General features: G+C 26.0%; 2 protein-coding genes across 4 annotated transcripts; both read left to right on the top strand.

Moving 5' to 3' along the window:
* Positions 1-2,440: 2,440 nt before the first annotated feature.
* On the top strand, positions 2,441-13,550 carry LOC114120592 (probable multidrug resistance-associated protein lethal(2)03659). Its single transcript, XM_050204940.1, has 26 exons — positions 2,441-2,745; positions 5,035-5,121; positions 5,325-5,435; positions 5,507-5,641; positions 6,174-6,384; positions 7,863-8,085; positions 8,160-8,316; positions 8,387-8,525; positions 8,610-8,720; positions 8,804-9,094; positions 9,160-9,324; positions 9,397-9,518; positions 9,592-9,689; positions 9,759-9,844; positions 9,921-10,306; positions 10,372-10,649; positions 10,717-10,796; positions 10,897-11,047; positions 11,159-11,265; positions 11,324-11,447; positions 11,508-11,678; positions 12,103-12,230; positions 12,315-12,560; positions 12,668-12,840; positions 12,935-13,175; positions 13,271-13,550. Exons 2-26 carry the CDS (start codon positions 5,042-5,044, stop codon positions 13,292-13,294), a joined length of 4,038 nt encoding a protein of 1,345 aa, XP_050060897.1. The 5' UTR covers positions 2,441-2,745; positions 5,035-5,041; the 3' UTR covers positions 13,295-13,550.
* Positions 13,551-14,571: 1,021 nt separating this feature from the next.
* On the top strand, positions 14,572-21,006 carry LOC114120599 (uncharacterized). Of its 3 annotated transcripts, none has more exons than XR_003592130.2 (7): positions 14,572-15,698; positions 15,763-15,962; positions 16,070-16,241; positions 16,583-16,791; positions 18,226-18,468; positions 19,078-19,221; positions 19,336-19,478. XR_003592130.2 is itself a non-coding variant. In XM_050204989.1 (7 exons), exons 1-7 carry the CDS (start codon positions 15,624-15,626, stop codon positions 20,861-20,863), a joined length of 1,053 nt encoding a protein of 350 aa, XP_050060946.1. In that variant the 5' UTR covers positions 14,589-15,623; the 3' UTR covers positions 20,864-21,006. The 3 variants fall into 3 exon arrangements, 2 of the variants coding, with proteins under 2 accessions (XP_050060946.1, XP_027838355.1); XM_050204989.1 differs by lacking the exon at positions 19,078-19,221 and adding an exon at positions 20,856-21,006 and having other exon boundaries at positions 14,589-15,698; positions 19,336-19,481; XM_027982554.2 differs by lacking the exon at positions 19,078-19,221 and having other exon boundaries at positions 14,593-15,698; positions 19,336-20,633.
* Positions 21,007-22,207: the final 1,201 nt, after the last annotated feature.

Raw genomic sequence — 22,207 nt, 5'->3', positions numbered from 1 at the left:
TAGTCAAAATTAAGACAGGTATTAAACTTGTATAAAAATATAACTGTTTCTTTAGGTTTCTATATTCTATTGTATACAATATTACAATGTAAATAAAATTGCCTTTTAAACTGAAATTAATTACATTGTATTTTAAACATCATAATACACATTAGACTTTACTACTCGTTAATATGAATTTTATAAATGTCTATATTAATATTGTACATCGGTTGAATTATACAATACTGTATTTTTATTTAATAAATTATTATACAGTTAGTTTATATTATTATTTACATACAAATTTGTTTGATTTGAGTTCTAAAAAATAAGATTTTATTCGAATAATTTTATAACATAAGTAGATAATAATATCTTCAATTGTAGATTTAAAAATCATATAAAATCTTAATTATATATTATAAAAGCATGTTTAGTATAATTATAAAGCTTGTGTAAGAGAGAAACATAAATACCTAAATAAAATGGCTGTAAATAATTTGAACGAAAATATTGCAAAATATAGTAAAATCTAATTATTTATTAGAATAAATTAATATTAAATTAAATAAGATTTGATTTACAAACATTTTTAAGTTAATTCCGTCAACTCCATCAATAAATATTTGAATTTAATGTTCAAACCATTGTTCAAGATATTCAATTGCTACATCAAAAATTTAAAAATATAGTAATAACTTAAACTTAAAATTTCATTTTTTTTTTTTATCAACTTTTGGTTCATAGGTTATTCTAATTTTCAAACGAAAAAATACAATATTATTTTTTGCGGACTAATAGAATCTTGATATATCACGATGCTTAAATTTCTAATTCACTAGTGATAACCTATGATTTTATAGCGCTCATCAAAATATTATTTTTTTTTTTTATAATATAGTAGGTAATAGGTATCAACTTCTATATTTTCTGCATCAAATATATCTATGTTAAATTTTAATCGCCACGTGCATTTTGAGAAAAAAAATAAAATTTACTGTAAAATACTGGGTTGACCAATTTATTTGTTGTTAAAATTTATAAAAAAAAACCTATTGGGAATTCACCAATTCTGACATTAAAAATTATCAAAAGAAACTTGTTTAATAATAAAAACTACTTTATTTTGAAGATCGAATTAACTTTTTTATGTTTATAATGTCTATATATATTTGAGATGTTAAGCTAATTGGATAAAATCAATAAATCATGAATTAATTAATCTATATATAGGTACACGCATTTTAATATAGTATAATGAAAATTATTAGTAAATTATTCTATAAGTAGTATCTATTATAATAATATATAGTTATAGATTATAGTATTTGGATAAGTTCAAAAAATGGTATCATAACAATAAAAGTGTAATATAATATTACAAAAATTGTTCACACATTAGTATTTAATTATATGCGATATGCCTAATTGTATTTTACGAAATAAACTATTATAATAAATATTTTGGTATATTTAAAATAAAAGATATTTAGGACTAAATAATTCAAATAAATGTATGTCTATATTGGTGTAGAAAAATAATGTCATTACCTATCACTACTGAAATAGTTTTGTGGTTTCTTATTTTTTAACTATAAACTACCGATTTTTTTAATATAATACAAAAATATTGAGAGTGTTATGTATAGTAAATACATATTTAGCAATAATATAGATACAATATCACTAATTTATGTAGATATATTTATGAATACCTATGATTGAAATAAAATATACTAATTCGTTTAGGCCTATAATTGAATATGTATTTTTTCCATGACTTGAAATTACACAATATTTAAATTTAATTACATTATAACATAATATTATCAATATTCAATTGCACAACTATTACTATTATTATACATAATGGACAATATTTGATCTAAAAAAACACGTATACATCGTTTGCTCTGTTATATAAAAAAAAATCGGTTATCTAACATAATTTTGTGTACCTATACTGGGTGATCAATCAAACATGCAACTTAAATATGATCAGAATGACTGAATATGTAATTTGTTATATTTTCTAATTTAATTTTATTTCGTTATTTCATCAAAAGATAATTATAGTTATGCTTATAATATTAAATACTTGTAAAAATCAAGTGTTAACCAAATTTCTCATTTTGAGTGATTTTTTACATTATAAACTTTTTAAAACAATATTTGAGTGTAAAACAAAAGTAAAAGTTATTTAAAAAAATATCGAACACAAGAATTAAAAATTAAAATACAAAAAATAAAGAAACTTTAAAGTTTAAATCTAATGTATTAAATATGCACAATATTATTATATATTTATCAATGTACACGTAAAACTAATCACCCGTTATAGCATAATATTATCTTCGACCTATGCGACCTAAAAGCCTAACTACTATAGGTACTATAGTTATAGTACTATGTTCTATCATTTTTACTCACAGCAGGTACTTAATATTAAATAAGTTATTAAACAAATCATGTAGTAGAATTAGTTGTTTTTATCATATAGTATAACAGTATCTTTGATCGTGACTGGCTTTAAGCAAAAACTTTTTATTTTAATTATTACATACTTATATCTAAAAAAATGTCATGCATTAAAATTATTTTAAACTGTGTATTCAAATAATTACATTATGTTTGAATTAATGCAAATATTTTTTTAATATTATGAGTTACTTAGTTGTATGTAATTTATATACAAACGATTGAACCGTGTATCAAACGAATCTGAATAAATAGTTCATAATTTTCACATATTTGTCACATATGGTACGTAGTTTATGATTTTTTATAATTTTTATTCAATATTTTAAGTCTTAACGAGTGTACACTTAATTAATTTTCAATCGAGTAGGTAATAAATTAACAATTTATTAGATGGTCGTAAATTGAGAAAAGTAAAACGATTTAAAATAACAAAATTCGTAAACTACGAATAAAAAATAATATAAATCTGAAATATTTATTTTTTAGTCTTTATTAATAAAGTTTAATTGAACATTTATGAAGCGATTATCGTATAATTTAGATAGTACTTTGAAAGAATATTTATGATTTCTCATTAATTAATCATTAACTTATTAACTTACTGAGAATTTATAAAAATTATAAAAAATATATAATGATAAACTGTGGTTTAAAAAAATGATTTAATAATTTTGAAGGTCATTAAATCATCACATTAACGCAAATTTACAATAATATACTAAAACCCTGTACCAAGGCGTATGAGGCTTTTCCCTGAGGTAGTTTAATTACTGTCAAATGCTACAACTTGGGACAGGAAAATTTATTTTTGGTTTATTCGCCGTGGCTGTACTGCATTTGAGATGATCTACTTTTTGTTTTTTATAATATAATTATCTACACAAGATTATCTATGGACTCGATGTGATAATACAGTTCAAAACACAAATAATAACGACGGAGAATCGTCATCACGTTTTACACTATTTCTAAATATTAAATAGTCCTATAAATTTGTATTCGTTATTTTTCATAGATAAATGTGTGTAGTTTTAAGTTAAAAAAACAAAACTCAATTTGGTTAAATATTAAACTTTGTAGTTTATGATTTATACATGTGATACAACTTGGGACATAGGTACATATATATATATTATTATTTTTTTTTAAGTTTATATTTGTCCCAAGTTGTAATTGGAATTGGAAACATGATTTTTAAGTATTCTTAGAAGACTGGTCCAAGTTGTAGCACCCTGCGTACAATTTGGGACAAAAATAAAAAAAATAAAAAAATGTACTTAGGAAGCACTAAAATTTTCAAAACCATAAAGGTGTCAAAGATCAATCCAAGAGTAAGCTTTTGACACCAAATTCAAGATTGTAGCTATCTTGGTTTAGAAGTTATGTAAGCTTTAAGTTCAAAATTGTACCAAGTTGTAGCATTTGACGGTATTAAACTTATTTTAATAAAGTGTAGTAACTAATATGATTAATACATTTTTCCTAATTAATAAAAGTAATAATAATATATTGATAAAATGCATACTACGATTGGATAATTGGTTATAACTTTATGAAATAATACTGCATTATAAAAAAATTTAAATTAGAAAAAAGTTAAAAGTTATCATAATAAACATGCAAGTTACAATAACATATGTTCAGTATTTAAACAATATGGCAAATAAAAGTAATACCTATAATCTATATATATTAATATATAGTTAGGTCGTGTAGATTGTCAAAATATGTTCAATTATAATTTCTACGTACATGTATTAATAATTAAAGTTAAAAAAATTGTTTAAAGTCAAAATAGTTGAGATATCAATCAACGTCGGTTAATCCAACTCATAAGTATGGCGAAATTTCAGAAATAATTTAAGAATTACTGATAATCAAATATACCTACTTTTCTTCGCTCTAAATGATAACTAACGTAATAGAACAACAAAAATATTTGGTACATGATAAAAAAATTCCTGATAAAAATTAAATGAGATAAAGTGATTCTTGTAAAATATGAATTGTTATAGCACGATCGTTGTTTTTTCTATATTTTAATCATAGGCGTGTGTTTTCTCTAATATTTGCTTTTCTCTTCTTATTGGTGTCATTTAAATTTAAAAAAAATCAAATCTTATTTAATGGATAGAGAAATATGAGTAGGGAGAATAAACAAATTTGTAGTACATGAAATGTTTTTATTATTTTTTAACTATTAAAGATAAACTTAATAATTTCATTATTGACTGAATGCAAATTAATTTTAATTCTTTGACCACGATTTTAAAATGTACTATAGTTTAATAAATAGGATCTGATATATTTTTGTGTAAACACTAAATAAGAACTATCATAATTCAAGAAGTAGAAGCCAATATTCGTGAACAGACATTTTTTTAATTTTGCTATAAAATGTTGAATGTTCATTGAAATCGTTTTTATGGTAAAAAAAAAATAGAATAATTAAAAAAATTATAAAAACATTATTGTTTTTACTGTGAATAAGAGTTTTTGAACATTTTTTCTTTATTATACCTAAAACCTATGTATTTCACGTTGCATTACTTAATTGAATTTATTTTTTAGATTAAAAATGGAGGCTGCGGGCAAAAAAGAAAAACAACTGCCAAATCCACGGGCCAGAGCAAATATCTTCGAAATCTTTACATTTAGGTGCTAATTTATCAATATTTGAATTATAATTTATATTAGAATGCTAACTTATAAATAATGAGAGTAGAAAAAATAACTAAAATTATTTAAATACATTAGTTCTTCAAATAATGATTTTGTAACAGCATCACCCGAATTAAAATATTAATCCAAAATTAAAAATTTCAATACCTGTTATAAATTGACTAATTCTTTTGATATAGCTGGATTGTAAACCTCTTTAAAACCGGACAAAAGAGAGATTTGGAGACCAATGATTTGTACGCTCCACTTGATGATGACAAGTCCTCATTATTAGGATTACAATTTGAAAAGTGAGCTTATAAGATTTTATTCTATTTTTAACAAACATTAATAATTTTTTTTTACATTTTTTTAATAAAAGGAAATGGAAAATCGAGATCTCTAATGCAAAAAGTAAAAATCGGGAACCTAGTTTATCAAGAGTTATGATTCAAATTTTTGGAGGAAAGATCTTGTTTTATGGAATGGTACAAATGTTCACTGAATCGGTATTAAGGTGAATATAATAAATAAATCGTAAAAGAAATGTTGTTCAATTTTCACTTATATGTTAAAGTATCTTTAGTTGAAATAATTAAGCTTTTGACATTGTTCTTAAAATAATACAATTTATTTTATAAAATGATACCAGAAAACTCGCTTTGCTGTATAGCAGGTAATAGATAATTTAATATAGGTGCAAATAAGTGAGTTTGTTTCTGTTGAATTTTATACTTGAGATAGATTGAACACGTTTTTTTTTACATGTATAACTATATATTTTTTTGATACGATAATTGTACATAATTAATATTAAAAAAATGTTGAAGATTATCGATTATTGTCTTTAAAAATACTAGGTGCTTAAATAAAATCATTATTGTTTATACTACCTGAGTCAAAATTGTAATGAGTTAAAATATGGTAGTATATATAATATATTATATATGGAATAATAGTGAATGGTTAGTTAATTTAAGTATAAGACATTAATAGTATAATTTTAAAATATAATTATGTTTTTATAAATTAGATTAAACTTTTTATAGAATGACTCAACCTATGCTCATTAGAGGACTGTTGGCATATTTCAACCACGATGAATCAAACACCGTTAACTTAAAACAGGCATATATGTATGCATCTGGACTGTTGTTAAGCATGTTAGGTAACATAGTGTTATATCATTTTTCACAAATGGAAATGGTGCACCTCGGAATGAAGATCCGAGTTGCTTATTGTTCAATGGTATATAGAAAGGTAAATTCATTTTCAAAAAATTAATAAACAATTAAATTATATAATTGCATCTATAATTTATTAATATCAAAATAATATAATTAAGCACATACAATCAAATACAAAAAAAAATTGAGCTTTTAAAATGGAGTCTTCGTGTTAGTTTATAAAAACATAAAAAAAAATAAAAAATGTGTAAAACGTATGGAGGTATTCAACTATGTTATATAAAAAAAACGAGGATGAAAAAACTACTATTTTCTTATATTGTACCTTTTTTATTTATTAATTTGTATATTATCTCTGAACATATTTCTATTAAGGTTATAATACTTCTTTGTAAACAATATTTTTTGTTCTTTGGTGAGGCGCATACGCCATACACAAATAGATTTTTTGCCGAACTGACACGGGAGCAAGCAACATAAAATTGTCCGTGGGTAAAACAGAGATTCGTGATGTCAAGGCCTGCAAACTTCAGTGTCTGTCCCTGTGCCTTATTGATAGACATAGCAAAACAAAGCTTTATAGGAAATTTGACTCGTTTAAATTCGATTAAATTAATTTACATTGACTTATTTCGCTAATTCTTATTTTTGTTGTTATGGTTTTAACAAAATATAACAACAGGTCTATAACTATTATATTCAATCATAATCAATAGCGACCTTAATATAGTTTATTTTCTTGCTGGACTACAATGGCAGTTGTTGTTGTTTTTTTACATCCAGATTCCGAACTTTTCTGGTGGATTTTCCTAAAATTGTATTACATAAGCACCTTCTCCTGCGACCAATTGCAGCGAATCATCAGTGAAAAATGTTTCGAAAACGGGGAAAATAAATAATAATAACAAAAAAATTGTTACCATGGTTACCGAAAATAAAATAGTAATAATAATAATATTAATAGTAGTCATCGGTATTTTTTTTTTAATTTTCCGTGCAACTTCCTTAACTTTGTCTTACATAAGAACCTTCTCCTGGCAATTACGACCCAAACAAAAAAATAATGAGCGAAATCATTCCAGTCGTTCTCAATTGGTGAAATGTTATACATTTTTGTCTCCATTTTTATATACATAGAAAATAGTAGATAGATAGATGGTTGCCATTTACTACCAAAAATAATTTAGTTTACTATTTGCTGGACACATGGAGCCTCTGTAACTTCATCACCACCTCGTCATATTTCTCTAACCCGATAACTTTCTCAAATTTTCCGTCCGTAAGAACCTTCTCCTAGCAATTATGACCCAAACAAAAAAAGAATGAGCGAAATCGGTCCAGGCGTTTCGAAGCTTACCCGTAACGAAGATTTCCACTTTGACTTTTATATATATTTATTATACATATATTTATTATAAATATATTTTTTTAAATTGACAGTTTTTCGATGTTGTTCAATACTAAAAGTTTTATATAATTTATTATAACTTATCAACTATTATTTATGTTGTGCTTTATATAAATGTATATTGTATTATATATATAATATAGGCATTGACATTAAGTAGAGTTTCTCTATGTGAAACTACAGTCGGTCAAGTAGTAAATTTGATATCAAATGACGTAAATCGGATCGATTTAGCGTTTAGATTTATACAATTTTTATGGATTGGACCCCTGCAAACTACTTTGGTGACCTATTTTTTATGGCAAGAAATAGGTGTATCGTCAATAATTGGAGTAATTGTATTTCTTGCGTTTATTCCATTACAAGGTAAGTACAAAAGGGATTGTAATTTGCAGTATGATAATGTACCTATTTGTAAATGAAAACAATTACATTTTTAGGATGGTTGGGAAAGAAGACATCTGACTATCGAACAAAAATAGCTCCTAGGACTGATGAAAGAGTAAGATTGATGAACGAAATAATATCAGGCATACAAGTGATTAAGATGTATACATGGGAAAAACCCTTTGCAATGCTAGTAGAATATGCAAGAAAGTATGTGCTACGAAAATATTTAATGATTATTATTTTGTTAAATAAATAAATATAAATTGGTTTGTTATAGAATGGAAATTAAACAGATTAAAGGAGCATCTTGGATTAGAGTATTTTTGCAATCATTCAGAATATTTCATTTTAGATTTGCGTTGTTCACAAGCATTTTATCATATGTATTGTTAGGAAATAACATCAATACACAAAAAGTAAATTCAAGTTAAAAACATTAAAATATACTATAAAAATAGTAATAATACTTTTTTTCTTGTTTTATTTGATTTACTTTTTAGGTTTTTGTTATAATATCATACTACGGCATATTACTGACAACAATGACGGTATTTTTCCCTCTAGGTATTATAACACTAGCTGAGATGCTGGCATCCACTAAACGCATTCAGGTAAAAAAATAACTTATCATTTTCAATTCAAAAAACAATGACGAATATATAGATAATCAATAATTATTACTTTTGTTGAAAAGTCTTTTTTACTACAAGATGAAAAAGAAGAACATAATAAACCATTGTCTATAAAATCAGAAACAATAACCAAAAATGACATAGAAATGACAAATGGTAATAGCAAGAATTATACAGAAAACAGCACTGTTAATGAGAAAGATACGAACCAATCGGATAATTTAGGGATAGACGTTTTAAACGCATCGGCTAAATGGATACTCGATCAACCCGATAATTGTTTAAATAACATTAATTTATCCGTTAGACCAGGGCGGTTGGTTGCAGTGATTGGGCCCGTTGGAGCCGGAAAAGTATACAAGTGCTGTTTAGAAAACTATCGAAATAATAACACGATAAAACGTTACATATTATACAGAGTTCACTGATTCAAGCGATTTTACGAGAATTACCACTTTGCGAAGGAAGTATTTCCGTAAGCGGCACAATATCATACGCGTCTCAAGAGCCATGGTTGTTTAACGGTTCAATTCAACAGAACATACTTTTTGGCTCGCCAATGGATCCAAATCGTTACAAAGAAGTATTATTTAAAAAAATATAATTTCATACGTTTATTATAAAAATTGTAAATTTCACGGAAGTCATTTATTAGGTTGTAAAAGTATGCGCGTTGAAAACCGATTTTAAACAACTTCCTTATGGTGACAGATCTTTAGTTGGAGAAAGAGGAGTTTCACTTAGTGGTGGTCAAAGAGCGAGAGTAAATCTAGCGAGGTAAGTAGAAAATTAGTACTGTCTCTAATAATGTCAATGATTGTTTAATGTTTTTTATTTATTTTTTTTACAGAGCTATATATAAAGAAGCCGATATTTACTTATTGGACGACCCTCTATCTGCTGTTGACACACACGTTGGAAAACATTTATTTGAGAAATGCATCAAGGGTACCAATTTCTTGTACAATTGTCGTTAAAACATGTCATATTTAATGAAATTATATTTTTAATTCACAGATTACCTCAAAAAAAAAACCTGTATTCTAATTACTCATCAAATACAATACTTGTCGAATGTTGACCAAATCGTTTTAATGGAAAATGTGAGCACTTAATTCGTTTATAGTTTTGGAAGTTAATACTTTTTAATAATAATATGTTTAAATTATTGTTTTCTAGGCAAATATATTAGCCGAAGGTTCATATCAGGAACTTCAATCTTCTGGCTTAGACTTTACAAAATTGCTTAAATCATCGGAAGGAACCACCGATGGTGAAATTGATACTACTAATGTAATTAATAACAGTCTGGAGCAGTTATCAAATTTATCTCGTCAAGGTTCTATTAAAAGTATTGCGTCGTCTACTGATGAAAATAAATTAAACGGAACTCAGGCAGAACCCGTTGAAGTGGCTGAAACTCGGTCTTCTGGAAAAGTTTCAAATAGTGTTTATTTGTCTTATATTTCTGCCGGAGGAAATGCTTTTAAAATATTATTTTTATTGTTCATATGTATCTTCACTCAAGTCCTCGGTACTGGTGGAGATTATTGGATAGGTTATTGGTAATTTTATTTTTATTTTATTTATAAATTTAAGTTCAATGATAAGAATTATACATATATTTTAGGGTTAATCTAGAAGATAACGTTTTTCGTAATACGGAGAGTAAATCTATGAATATTAGTAATTATTTTACTTATACATTATTCGATACACCTTTGATAATATCTCGCCAGTTTTGTGTTCTAATGTACTCTGGTATAAATATAGCTATGCTAATAGTTATTTTCATAAGATGTGTTATGTTTGTATCAGTTTTAATTGGTGCTTCTATGAATTTACATAATAATATGTTTAACGCTATTACCAGAGCAACAATGTATTTCTTCAATACAAATCCATCAGGTAATGCATTGTTTATGTAAAATTATTTGTTTCTCTGTTTAATATATAAATAATATTAATTTCACAGGTCGAATTCTTAACCGCTTTACTAAAGATATTGGCACTATTGATGAAATATTACCAACACCTATATTGGATTTTGTCCATGTAATTGTGAATTTAATTTAATTTTAACAATATTATGTGATATCATGAGGCTAAACAGTACACAATAAACTTTTATATATTTGTATTTTTTTTTTACTAGATAGCATTGCAACTTATAGGTACCCTTGTCGTGGTTGGTATAATTAATTTTTATCTTCTTATACCGACCTTCGTCATAGGACTGATGTGTTATTATATTGTTAATTTTTATTTATCAACATCGCGGAGTATCAAACGTTTGGAAGGTGTTAGTAAGTAATTAATTAATTATTTTAATGAACTTATATGTTATAAAACATAGTGAGAATGTCAAGTATATAGAGTTTTAAAACAACAAATTTTTTTTCTAAAATAAAATATAGCTCGAAGTCCTGTGTATGGGTATTTTAATGCGTCACTCCAAGGAATATCTACTATAAGAGCGTTTGAAGCCGAGGATATTTTAAGCAAAGAATTTGATGAACATCAAGTAAAGGAAATAAATTACTTTATAATAAAATGCTAATATTTTATTTGAAATGTTTAAGGATTTACATTCTTCGACTTGGTATTTATTTATAGCAACAAGTGAAGCATTTGGATTTTCGTTGGACATGATATGCTTTATTTATATATGCATTTTAACTTTTAGTTTCTTAATTGTTAACAACGGTAATACACAATTTATTTTTTTTTAAATTTATTTTATTTATAATATTACTTAATTTTTAGATAATCTTGGGGGAGATGTTGGATTGGTCTTAACTCAAGCAATGAGTTTGACGGGTGCTCTTCAGTGGGGAATAAGACAATTAGCAGAATTAGATAACCAAATGACATCTGTCGAAAGAGTAGTTGAGTATACAAACGTCCCGCAAGAAGCTGCTCTTGAATCTTCCCTAGGTAATATACATTTTTTGAAATTAACTAAATGTTAAAAACTTGTTACATTTATTTTGTAATATATTTAAGATCAAATTGTATATTAACCTATTAGTAACTGTATTAAGGAATAGTCAATACTCAAAAGATAAAATGTAAAAAAACATGTTGGTATATTTATAGGTGCTGATACATTGTATAAATTGTATCTTACAATACCTAGCTAAATAAGACGCAGATACTTATAAAAATTATTTAATATACAGTATTTATTACTTGACATTGATTAAAAAAAAAGTCATAAGTTTTTATTGTTAAGCTTTTATAATATATTTTATTCATCATAATTAACAACTAATACTGTGGTCTCTACAGACCTTAATGTATTTAATATACAATACAATATTATTATTAAAATAAATATATTTCTTTATTTTTGTTTTAGATAAAAAACCACCAAAAGAATGGCCAGATAAAGGTCAAATTGTGTTTGAAAATTTTTATCTACGTTATAGTTTAGATACGGCGCATGTTTTAAAAAATCTTAATATTCAAATTCAGGCAATGGAAAAAGTAATATTAACAATTACATACTTTATGTCTAATTAATATTATTTCAATAGCTTTGATATTCAAATAATTTTTTTTAATTTATAGATAGGAATTGTTGGTCGAACTGGAGCAGGAAAATCGTCTTTAATAGGAGCTTTATTTAGACTAGCTCTAAATGAGGGCAATATCACTATCGATGGTATAGAGATACATGAACTAGGGTTACACGATTTACGTTCCAAAATTTCAATTATTCCTCAAGAACCAGTTTTGTTTTCGGCGTCAATGCGAAAAAACATAGATCCTTTGGATGAATACCCAGACCATGCCCTTTGGAATGCTTTAGAAGAAGTAATTTTTTTTCATTTATAATTTTCAAACACAACTTAAATATTTATTATAATTATTACAAAGAATCAAAGTAAGTTTTATATTTTGTTAATTTATTATTGTTTAAGGTTGAACTTAAAACCATTGTAGAGGATTTGCCCGACGGTTTGAACTCAAAAATGTCTGAGGGTGGATCTAATTTCAGCGTGGGTCAAAGGCAATTAGTGTGTTTAGCCAGAGCTATAGTGCGTAGTAATAAACTACTCGTGCTGGACGAAGCTACTGCCAATGTCGATTCACAGTAAATGATACAATTCATATTAAATCGATTGAAATTATGTTTCTTTCGTCTAATCGTAAATCTGAGTGTATTGTAATATTTTTTTTATTCTCAGGACCGATGCTTTGATTCAAAATACGATTAGAAATAAATTCCGGTCATGTACAGTGTTAACTATCGCTCACCGTTTGAACACAGTCATGGATTCTGATAGGGTGCTTGTTATGGATTCTGGAACAGTAGTCGAATTCGACCACCCTTATAACTTGTTGAAAAATAAAGATGGATTTTTTTACAAAATGGTTGAACAAACGGGAACTGAAACGTCCGAATTATTACATAACATAGCAGCTGAGGTACATTTTAATATAGTAAATAATAAAGATAATATTTTTTCCATAAAATATTAATAAACCTTTGGTAGTAATCACATTTATATCTTTTTTTTTAGAGCTATACGAGCACGCAGAATTAACAGCAAAACATATTTTCTAAAATACACAGTCATGATTATTTTTGTTTTTAATTTATTTTTATTTATTTATTAATACAAAAGGAATTCATGATGACTTTAAATATTATACTATTTACACTAATAAATTTACCACAACCCTAAATCCGCACACTTCTATTTATTAACATCCCGCGTATTATTTTATAATTAAAAAAATCATTGATGTGAATAAAATAGTATATTTAAGTGTACTGAATAAATAAGTAACCGAACCTAATTGTCCACAGTTTTTCTTGTTAACCTAATCTAAATGCATTGCATACATGATTAATTATTTAACGATAAAATAATATTTTGTGTCTTTTGAAGGAAATATTTAATTTAAACTTTAAAGTATTCAAAACTAGGAACAATTATTTAAAACGGGTGTAAAATGTTTAGTTATTGCACATATACGTGTGTATAACTTGCTTCAAATGTATAACGGACTATAACCATGGAATTAGGATTGCTTTATTAAATTCATAAGATTGTGAAAAAAATTTAGTTATCACGGTTTTTCATGTTCAATAATTATGATTATATAGATCGCATAGAGGAGATATTATTCAAGTGGAAGGTGGCATTTTTAAGGTTTATGTTTCTAAGATTAGTTTAAATCGAAATGATGTACATAGACATAAAATTTGTCGATGAAATTGTTGTATGAATTAATTTTATACGGATACGTTCATTTTAAATAAAATGTATTATATTAAGTCATTTTGTTATCATATTGAGTTTAACATTTTTATTTATTCTCATTAGTTATTATTGATATTATTTGTATAAATTAAATTTTATTTGTATTATGACAAGGTTATAATATTAAATTTACTTGCATTTACAATTTTACAAATAAATAAATAGTTGAAATGTTTGAAAACAACTTGTTTAACTACTTAGCAGGACGAGTAGGTAACTTAAATAAATACAAATAAGTAACCACTACAGTATTTTTCGTAATTAATAATTTATAAACAATATTATGTTAACTAAGTAGGTATTTAACTTTACAATTGATCTTACTTGACGTCATAGGTATTTGTAATATTATAAAATGTCATTTTATTTAGTTTCTATGTGATATAACGTCTTTTAAAGATTTAATCTTTAATACATTTTTTTTATTTAATTTTTTACACATGGTTATATAACGAAGTGTTTTTGGTGTGATATCAGCTAAAATAAAAAAAGTCGCCATTTTATTTGACTTTATATATTATAATAATCCAGTAATATCGTTGGCCTCCTGTTATTATATCTTACATTTTCACTATAGTAACTAGTTTTTTTCCTAAAACTATATAATGTAAACATCGTTTCCGCCAGCGTTCAATAGTTATAGACATATCGTTGCATCTAATCCATTTATTATTATGTGTAATAATTTATGAATAGTGTGATTGAGTCGTAGATGGACCATGATAGAAAATTACAGGACTAAGAGCATATGTCATCGACCTTAATTATTGCCGCAAGTAATGAATTAATTATACAAGATTGTTTGTTTTAATATTAAAATTGTTTCAAAACTGGATTTAAAAATACAAATATTGGCGATTATTAATTGTTCTTATTTTCTGTACATGACTTGCCACTCTTTTACACGCACCACAATTTACATCACCTTCTATTAACACTTGTTGTAAAAACATATCTCTCCGACAGCCGAGAGACCGAGCCGTCGGAGTCGTGAATCGTCGTACGTCGTGGCCGCTACAGCTGGGACACATCATATTTTATCGTATTTTCGTTGCATACGAAAAATCGGTCTTTAAAGTACTTGGACATTTTTGGTCATAACTTATAAGCCATCTAACCGATCTGCTTGCGAGTTCATCTGTTTTCATTTGCACAATATTTCTGATCGATTGATATCTTATACGACTTAATATGATCAGCCGTTTGCCCTGTAGAGCTGACCGATGGATTATCAAAAATTAGCATAGCATTTCAATAGAACAACTAGGTTTTCTGTTATTATCCGTCAGTGGCTACTACGTTTTTTTTTTTTATTATGCGAACCGCGCAAATTGCTACTGCGCAACACTGAATACATTTTGTTTTATGTTATCATATAATACATATTCATTCTTTTTTATACTAATTATAACCTCGTAAAAACGACTTTATAGTCTTATCTAAAAGAAGGGGAGCAGAAGGACTACGCGTCGCTCGCATCGATATTAAAGCGTATTTTTCAGTATACATACTGCAACGAGTCTATACAGTACCTTTACGTCTAAAGTTTTCTCACACGTCATCATTTTCTAATTTTTTTAATTAAATTAAAATATTTTAAATAAGAATGTCTTGCTATTCACTCAGTAGCGATAATGAATATGTAAAAAAAAAGAAAACTCCGATGAAAAAAACGAAAAAGGTGGGTGTTATAAATTCATAACATATGGAGAGATTAAAACTATAATTTAATTATTCTTTTATAGTATGCTTCTTATCAAGAAAAAATATTGGAATTATTTAAGGATCAGAAAATGTCGTTAAATATAAAAAATAAAATGAAATATAGAAAAGGAAATGAAATTTTCACCATAAAATCAGATGTTGATGTCGAAGAATGTACGGATTATTGGACAATAGAACATTATAAAACTAAAAACATTGAAAATATTGATTCCAGGTACAGGTGATATATTATATTCTGTTAATATTTACTTTGAATATAATTAAATAATTTAGGTAAAATAACTCTACAGTTATTTTTTTTATTATAATAAAATAATAATTTTACAGATGGGAGCATGCTGAATGTACAACACATATAGCAATAACAGATCAGGCGGAGGATCAAGTAATTTCTAACAAGCTGAACAAACTGATGAAATCAATGCACAATCATTTCATGAGGAATCGGACAAAAACTGTTAACCATCATGCTGTAAAGTATAATACAACATCGTCATTAGTAAGTCAATGTGAATCTTTATTTTTAAAATTTTTACGAGAGTACGATACTAGCGCCTAGTACTATATAGTGATATACGATTAATAATACCATTAATACCCCACTCTAGAAGAAAACTGATACAAATTCTAAACATTAAGTGTTGTTTATTCATTTGTATAGATAAATTAAAAGCCAATAGTTAGTAAGAATAATTTATTCGCATCGTATACACTCGCGATATATTTTACGGAAATATTAAATTTTATTAATATTTATTTAAAAATGGTACCTATGCCACAAAATATGTCACTACTCACTATGTAATAGTTAAAAAATGTTAAATGTTTATAATGTTTTAGAGCGTTGAAAGATATTTGAAAAAGTTTGAAGCCAACTGTTTGTTACACGAAGTGATACAAATTCCTCCCCCGGAAATATCAAATTTTTATTGGAAAAATAACTATGGAAACAAATATAAGGCTTTCATTCCCACACCAGGTCGCAATGTTTATTATAGTTTAAAAGAATACGTAGGAGAAATGGAACTCAATGAAATCAATATTGACGGGTTAGTATACATATATGTAAATGTAATATGTAACCATTAATATGATTTAGCTATATTATTATTTATAATTAAAATAGTCTACAATTTTAAATCACTTTCATAATTTAAAATTTATAGACACGTGTTGGTCATAAGATGTAATTATGTAAACTATAAACCTATAAAAACGCTCTGCTTTACCTTATCTTTATAAGCACCATTATATTATAATTAAAGTGTTGTTTTGTAAACAACCTAAAACATTTAAAATGTGATGTTATTGTTCATTAAAAAATCTACAAATACTTATTCTCCTTTATATTCTTTTGAAAATGTTAAAGATAATATGAAAAACTATTTAATAAACACCAATACATTTTGTTATTTTTTATTTTTAGGTATTTATTCTTTCATTATATTTATTAAATAAGTATTTGAGTAAAATAAACACTTTATAATTTTTTAATAGAATAAATGCACTGTGGTGACAGTTTATTTTAATTCATTTAAAACAAATTAAAAAACGCACAATCACAAAATTAAGTAATTAGACACTTAATAATTAAATATCTATGAGTACTTTGTACTAATGAATAAATTTAAAAACGACTCTGGTAGGGGCGTCATTTGCGGTACGCAGGGTATACATTTGCGTACCTACCTAAAATTCTAAATTGTAATTTTTGGCCCGCAAGGCACATGTATATGACCCGCCCGGCCACATCACAAAAAAAAAAATTATATTTATATAATTATATTAAAATAATAAATTAATATGTACCTAAATATTATGAAAGTTGATAATTGATTGATTGATCCCATCTTTATAATCACAAAACAACCGTTGTATGATTATTACTAGTAACCACAAATTTTACTGATTTTAATCTGTGCATATCTATTGTATTGCTTTATATTGTTAATTGTTTTTATTTAATTTGACTGTTGAAGTTTCAATTTGTATTTAATTTAGACATTTATAGCTTTTGCACAGCTTACGGCTTGTATTATGTCATTTTACTTTATTTTAATTGTGTTAATAATTATTATTATACTACTAAAGTATGAATAATGTCAAATATGTCAAGAAAAAAATAAACAGTGGCCTGCTCAATATTTATGCGTACCAAAAAAAAACATTGAAATGACGCCCTTGAACTCTGGCAGTATTATACAGGCTAACCAACGTGTTTGGTGAACCAGACGAGGACCTAATATAATAATATTACTCTTACTCTGCGTTTTTTAAAAACAAAATTAAACAAAAGCGAGATCAAGTTCTGCTGTTCATTAGGTGCCGTATTGTTCACTATTATATTGTATTATAGGAGTAATGTTCTTAGTATCATTTACTTTAATCATAATATTCCAATTTATTACCCATAGTAATCTTTGTAGTTAATAGTTATAACGTTAGTTTTATAGTGTAATGGTAACCATATATTTTTTTTATAGATGGAAATCCGCAGAAAAATGTGTATTGTTAGCTGTTTCGAATAAATGTCCTAAAGATCAACCGTTTATTGATCATATGGAGTTCTTGATTGCCAATTTTGCTGCATGGGCTGAACAAAATAATGATCACTGGGAAAATATTGGATATGATGTGCAATGTGAAGATTATAGACATTTAAATAGACACTATATCATCACTGAGTACTTGGTGGATGATTTAAAAGATGTTCCAATGCAGTTAAGGTGTGTACATCTAATTTTTACATTATTATAATGTAGAAATACATAATAATAATTTTGTGCATTTAGTTTCTTCTATATGACTATACATATAATATTTAGTTTATCTATTATAGTATAGGTAGTTCTATATGTTAAACTAGTTTATGCCAAGAATATTGCACATATTTTATAATAAATATTATGATACCATACATTATTATTTTTAGTAACTTACTGAGTGAATAGGTTCATTGAGGAGTAAATAGGTTGTTTATATTTATTTTAAAAAATTTTAAAATCGTATTTTCTGCATAAAATAATAGTATACGCGATAAAAAAGTACGATTAATATATTATGTATGTGTGTATATTTAAAATTCAAAAAATAAAAATTATTATAAATTTTATCTTATAAGGCCAAAACTAAAATGCATGACTATCAAACAATTTTGTTTATGTATTTTCGATATTTTTAAATTTCTATTCAAAGTTTTAGAATTTTTCTAACTATTTGACTATGCATAGTAATTTTAGCAACATTAATTATAATAATAAAAAAATATTAACAAATATTTAATCTCTCTGCAGTATAGTATTATAAAAATATAAAATGTATAATCATTTTTACAGGAGAAATCTTTATTTTACGATAAAATATCTAATGTTATCAGTCATCACCATTTGAATTTCTATCGCTCATGGAAATATATGGTTTAATATGCTTAAAATTATTAAGAATTTTCAAACTTATTAAACACCTATGATATAGAATAAGTAAATTTCTTTTTTTTTTTGTTTATTCATGTCGAAATACACATGATAAAATTCATCTATTTAATCATTTTATATTTTTCTTTTGATTTTTTGAATTATTGTTTATTCGAATAGAGGGAAATGTGGAAGATTCAGAGGCGCAATGACAATAACTCCTGAACACGATAATGCAAAAGTAATTTATGCGATGAACATTGCATTCCAATTAGCGGCAAAACGTTTTGCCAATGATAAAGATCTTGGAGTTTATGCTTATGGTCGTAAGTAATTGACCATTGAAGTTTGGAATATATGCATATCATAATGTCATATAAGAAAATTATTTTTATCAGTTTCTATATTTTATATTTTTTGTTTAATCGTTTTTTTTCACATTTATTCTATAATTTTATTATTCTATAAATATTATTACCTACATAACATACATTTCATCAGTATAGAAAATTATTGTTCAAAAACAAAAACATGTATTATCTCCTTATCTATATGCCTCTCAAATTAATTTTTCGTGTTTCATTTATAGTTAACTGTCCTAGTAAACAATTTATATGAAGTACCTGAATACCTTAATGGATTTTAATTGTATTTGTAAACTTGAAGCAGTTGTCTTATCTTTAAAAGCATCCGATAAATAAATCTTAATATATATCCACTTAGTTATAAAAGTGGATATTTATATTATATTATATTATTATATAATAATAATAACAATAATAATTTATAATTATTATATAATTTTTTTATTGTTATATTATTTATATTATATTTATATTTTTTTCAAATATTTTATTCCATTTTTATATTTTATCATTTCTAATAGTCTACCAGATAACCTAGTTGTTATATATTTAACCTAAGTTGGTGCGCATTTCACCTTAATCAAATTTACTGCCATATCGCATGCATTTATGAATGGATATATGTCATCTTCACCCGTACACAAAGGTATAAGCTTAAATGATTCTTCCAATTTTATGGTAACCATTTTCTTTACACGTGGTCTTCGTTTGAATGTTAACTCGGTAGGTTAGATTGTGTGGCCTAATTAAACTGCAGTGACCTTGCTACGAGTAACTTTCTTATTATCTAAACTTAAGATTCTAGTAAAGTCGTTTTCTATATTCGCTCTATTGCGTTCACTTGGGCTTCCAAAAAGATCAGAGAGTTCTCTTGGGCTTTCAGTGGGGTTAGGACATTTACTAGGACTTCCCTAATTTTATTTAATATACATCCAAACTCAAGTCTATAGACGTCTCGTTCGATGGATTAGCTACTTCTAAAGTAGATGTACCCGTGTTGTCCATAAATTACCTTCACACTACAGATTTATTTTATTTTATTTTTTTAAATTGTAATGATTATTAAGGTGAAGGATTTTAATGTGTTAATAAAAGTAAATAATTATACTAACATTATACTTTTTATTATTAATTAATCATTAATGTCAGATTTAATTATAACTGTGCAGTGCACATACGATGAATTTTAAAGATTTAGATTCTGTTAGCATGACCATAACGCTACTACAGTGATCATGGCACGAGGTATAATAGATGTGCAAATTAGAATGTACTAACGAGTGTGGTTGCACCTACTTCTCAATGACATATTTTCACATTGTAATAATAACGTAGTATTGTAGTACATTATCGAATGAAGACACTCGTTTGCAATAAAAAGTACAAGGATACATGGCGTTCACCCAGAAGGCTACGGGTTGATGTAACAAGTGTCAAACCATATATAAGGGATGCCAAAGAGCAGCAACGGCAGATGTACCATAGCCGCAGAGACCTGAGCACCTTCACAACACTCAACCACTTTTGTATCAGTAACATGTATTTCATTTATACATAATAAACACGGTAAACGGTCAAAAAGTCCGGGGACAAAAAGTCCACGGACAAAAAGTCCAGTATGAAAAAAGTTGGACAAAAAGTCTGGATTCATTTTTTGATTGCCGGACAAAAAGTCCGAGTACATTTTTACTGTCAGACAAAAAGTCCGAAAATACAAAATAACAAAAATATTAAAATTATTTTTTATATTTTATTATTTCTACGATTACCAACACAGAAAAAATTATTTAAATATTATATACATTACGTTTGCCTATACAATAATAATAATAATAATAATTTGATACCTATATACAATACGTTTCCCTAAGAAATGATTGTCGATGTCATTACAATAATAATATTTAAAAAAAAAGTTATACGTTTTAAAAAATCTAGTCTACATTTATAATAACAATAATAATTTATTCTACATTTCGTTTTCTTAAGCAATGACCAATTCTATATTTAAGAATTCTGGTATTGTTAACTCGTTATTAACAAACATCGTACATAAATATTGTAATTTTACATTTTTTTCTGATCCATGTTTTTTTTTTCTTGGGGGTTCCATATCATGTAATGCTATTTTAGCGTCTCGGGATACACTGACTAAGTGACAAATTCAATTTATAATTCAAGCCCGCTACGTTCCTCATGAAATCGATTATATCGATGAGATCGTGGTAATAACATTGATTATCGTTATTACTTATTGTAGTATGTAGATATAATCTTAAATCTTATGGTAGATAAACTGTAGACATACTGCCGCGATAAACATAAGATAGATATAGCCATATTCGTATCTACCTACCTACGAAACTATTTTTTTTTGTTTTCATATATGAATTTCTTTCAGTGTACAGTGGATTTCCGTTATATTTTAGGTATAAGAAATAATAAGAAGTAATAAAATATAAAAAAAAATACAATAATATAATAAAAGTAGGTACAACAATTACATTTTTAAAATAAATATTAATTATATATGAACTGACTATATAATATAATATTACATTTATATAATACATATAGACATTATAGACAATTTTATATTTTCGGACTTTTTGTCCGACAGTAAAAATGTACTCGGACTTTTTGTCCGGCAATCAAAAAATGAACCCGGATTTTTAGTCCAACTTTTT

The sequence above is a fragment of the Aphis gossypii genome, chromosome 3 (genome assembly GCF_020184175.1).
Source record: "Aphis gossypii isolate Hap1 chromosome 3, ASM2018417v2, whole genome shotgun sequence".
NCBI lineage: Eukaryota > Metazoa > Arthropoda > Insecta > Hemiptera > Aphididae > Aphis > Aphis gossypii.
Note: the sequence above shows the minus strand (reverse complement) of the source record. Positions and strands in the feature narration are given on the sequence as shown.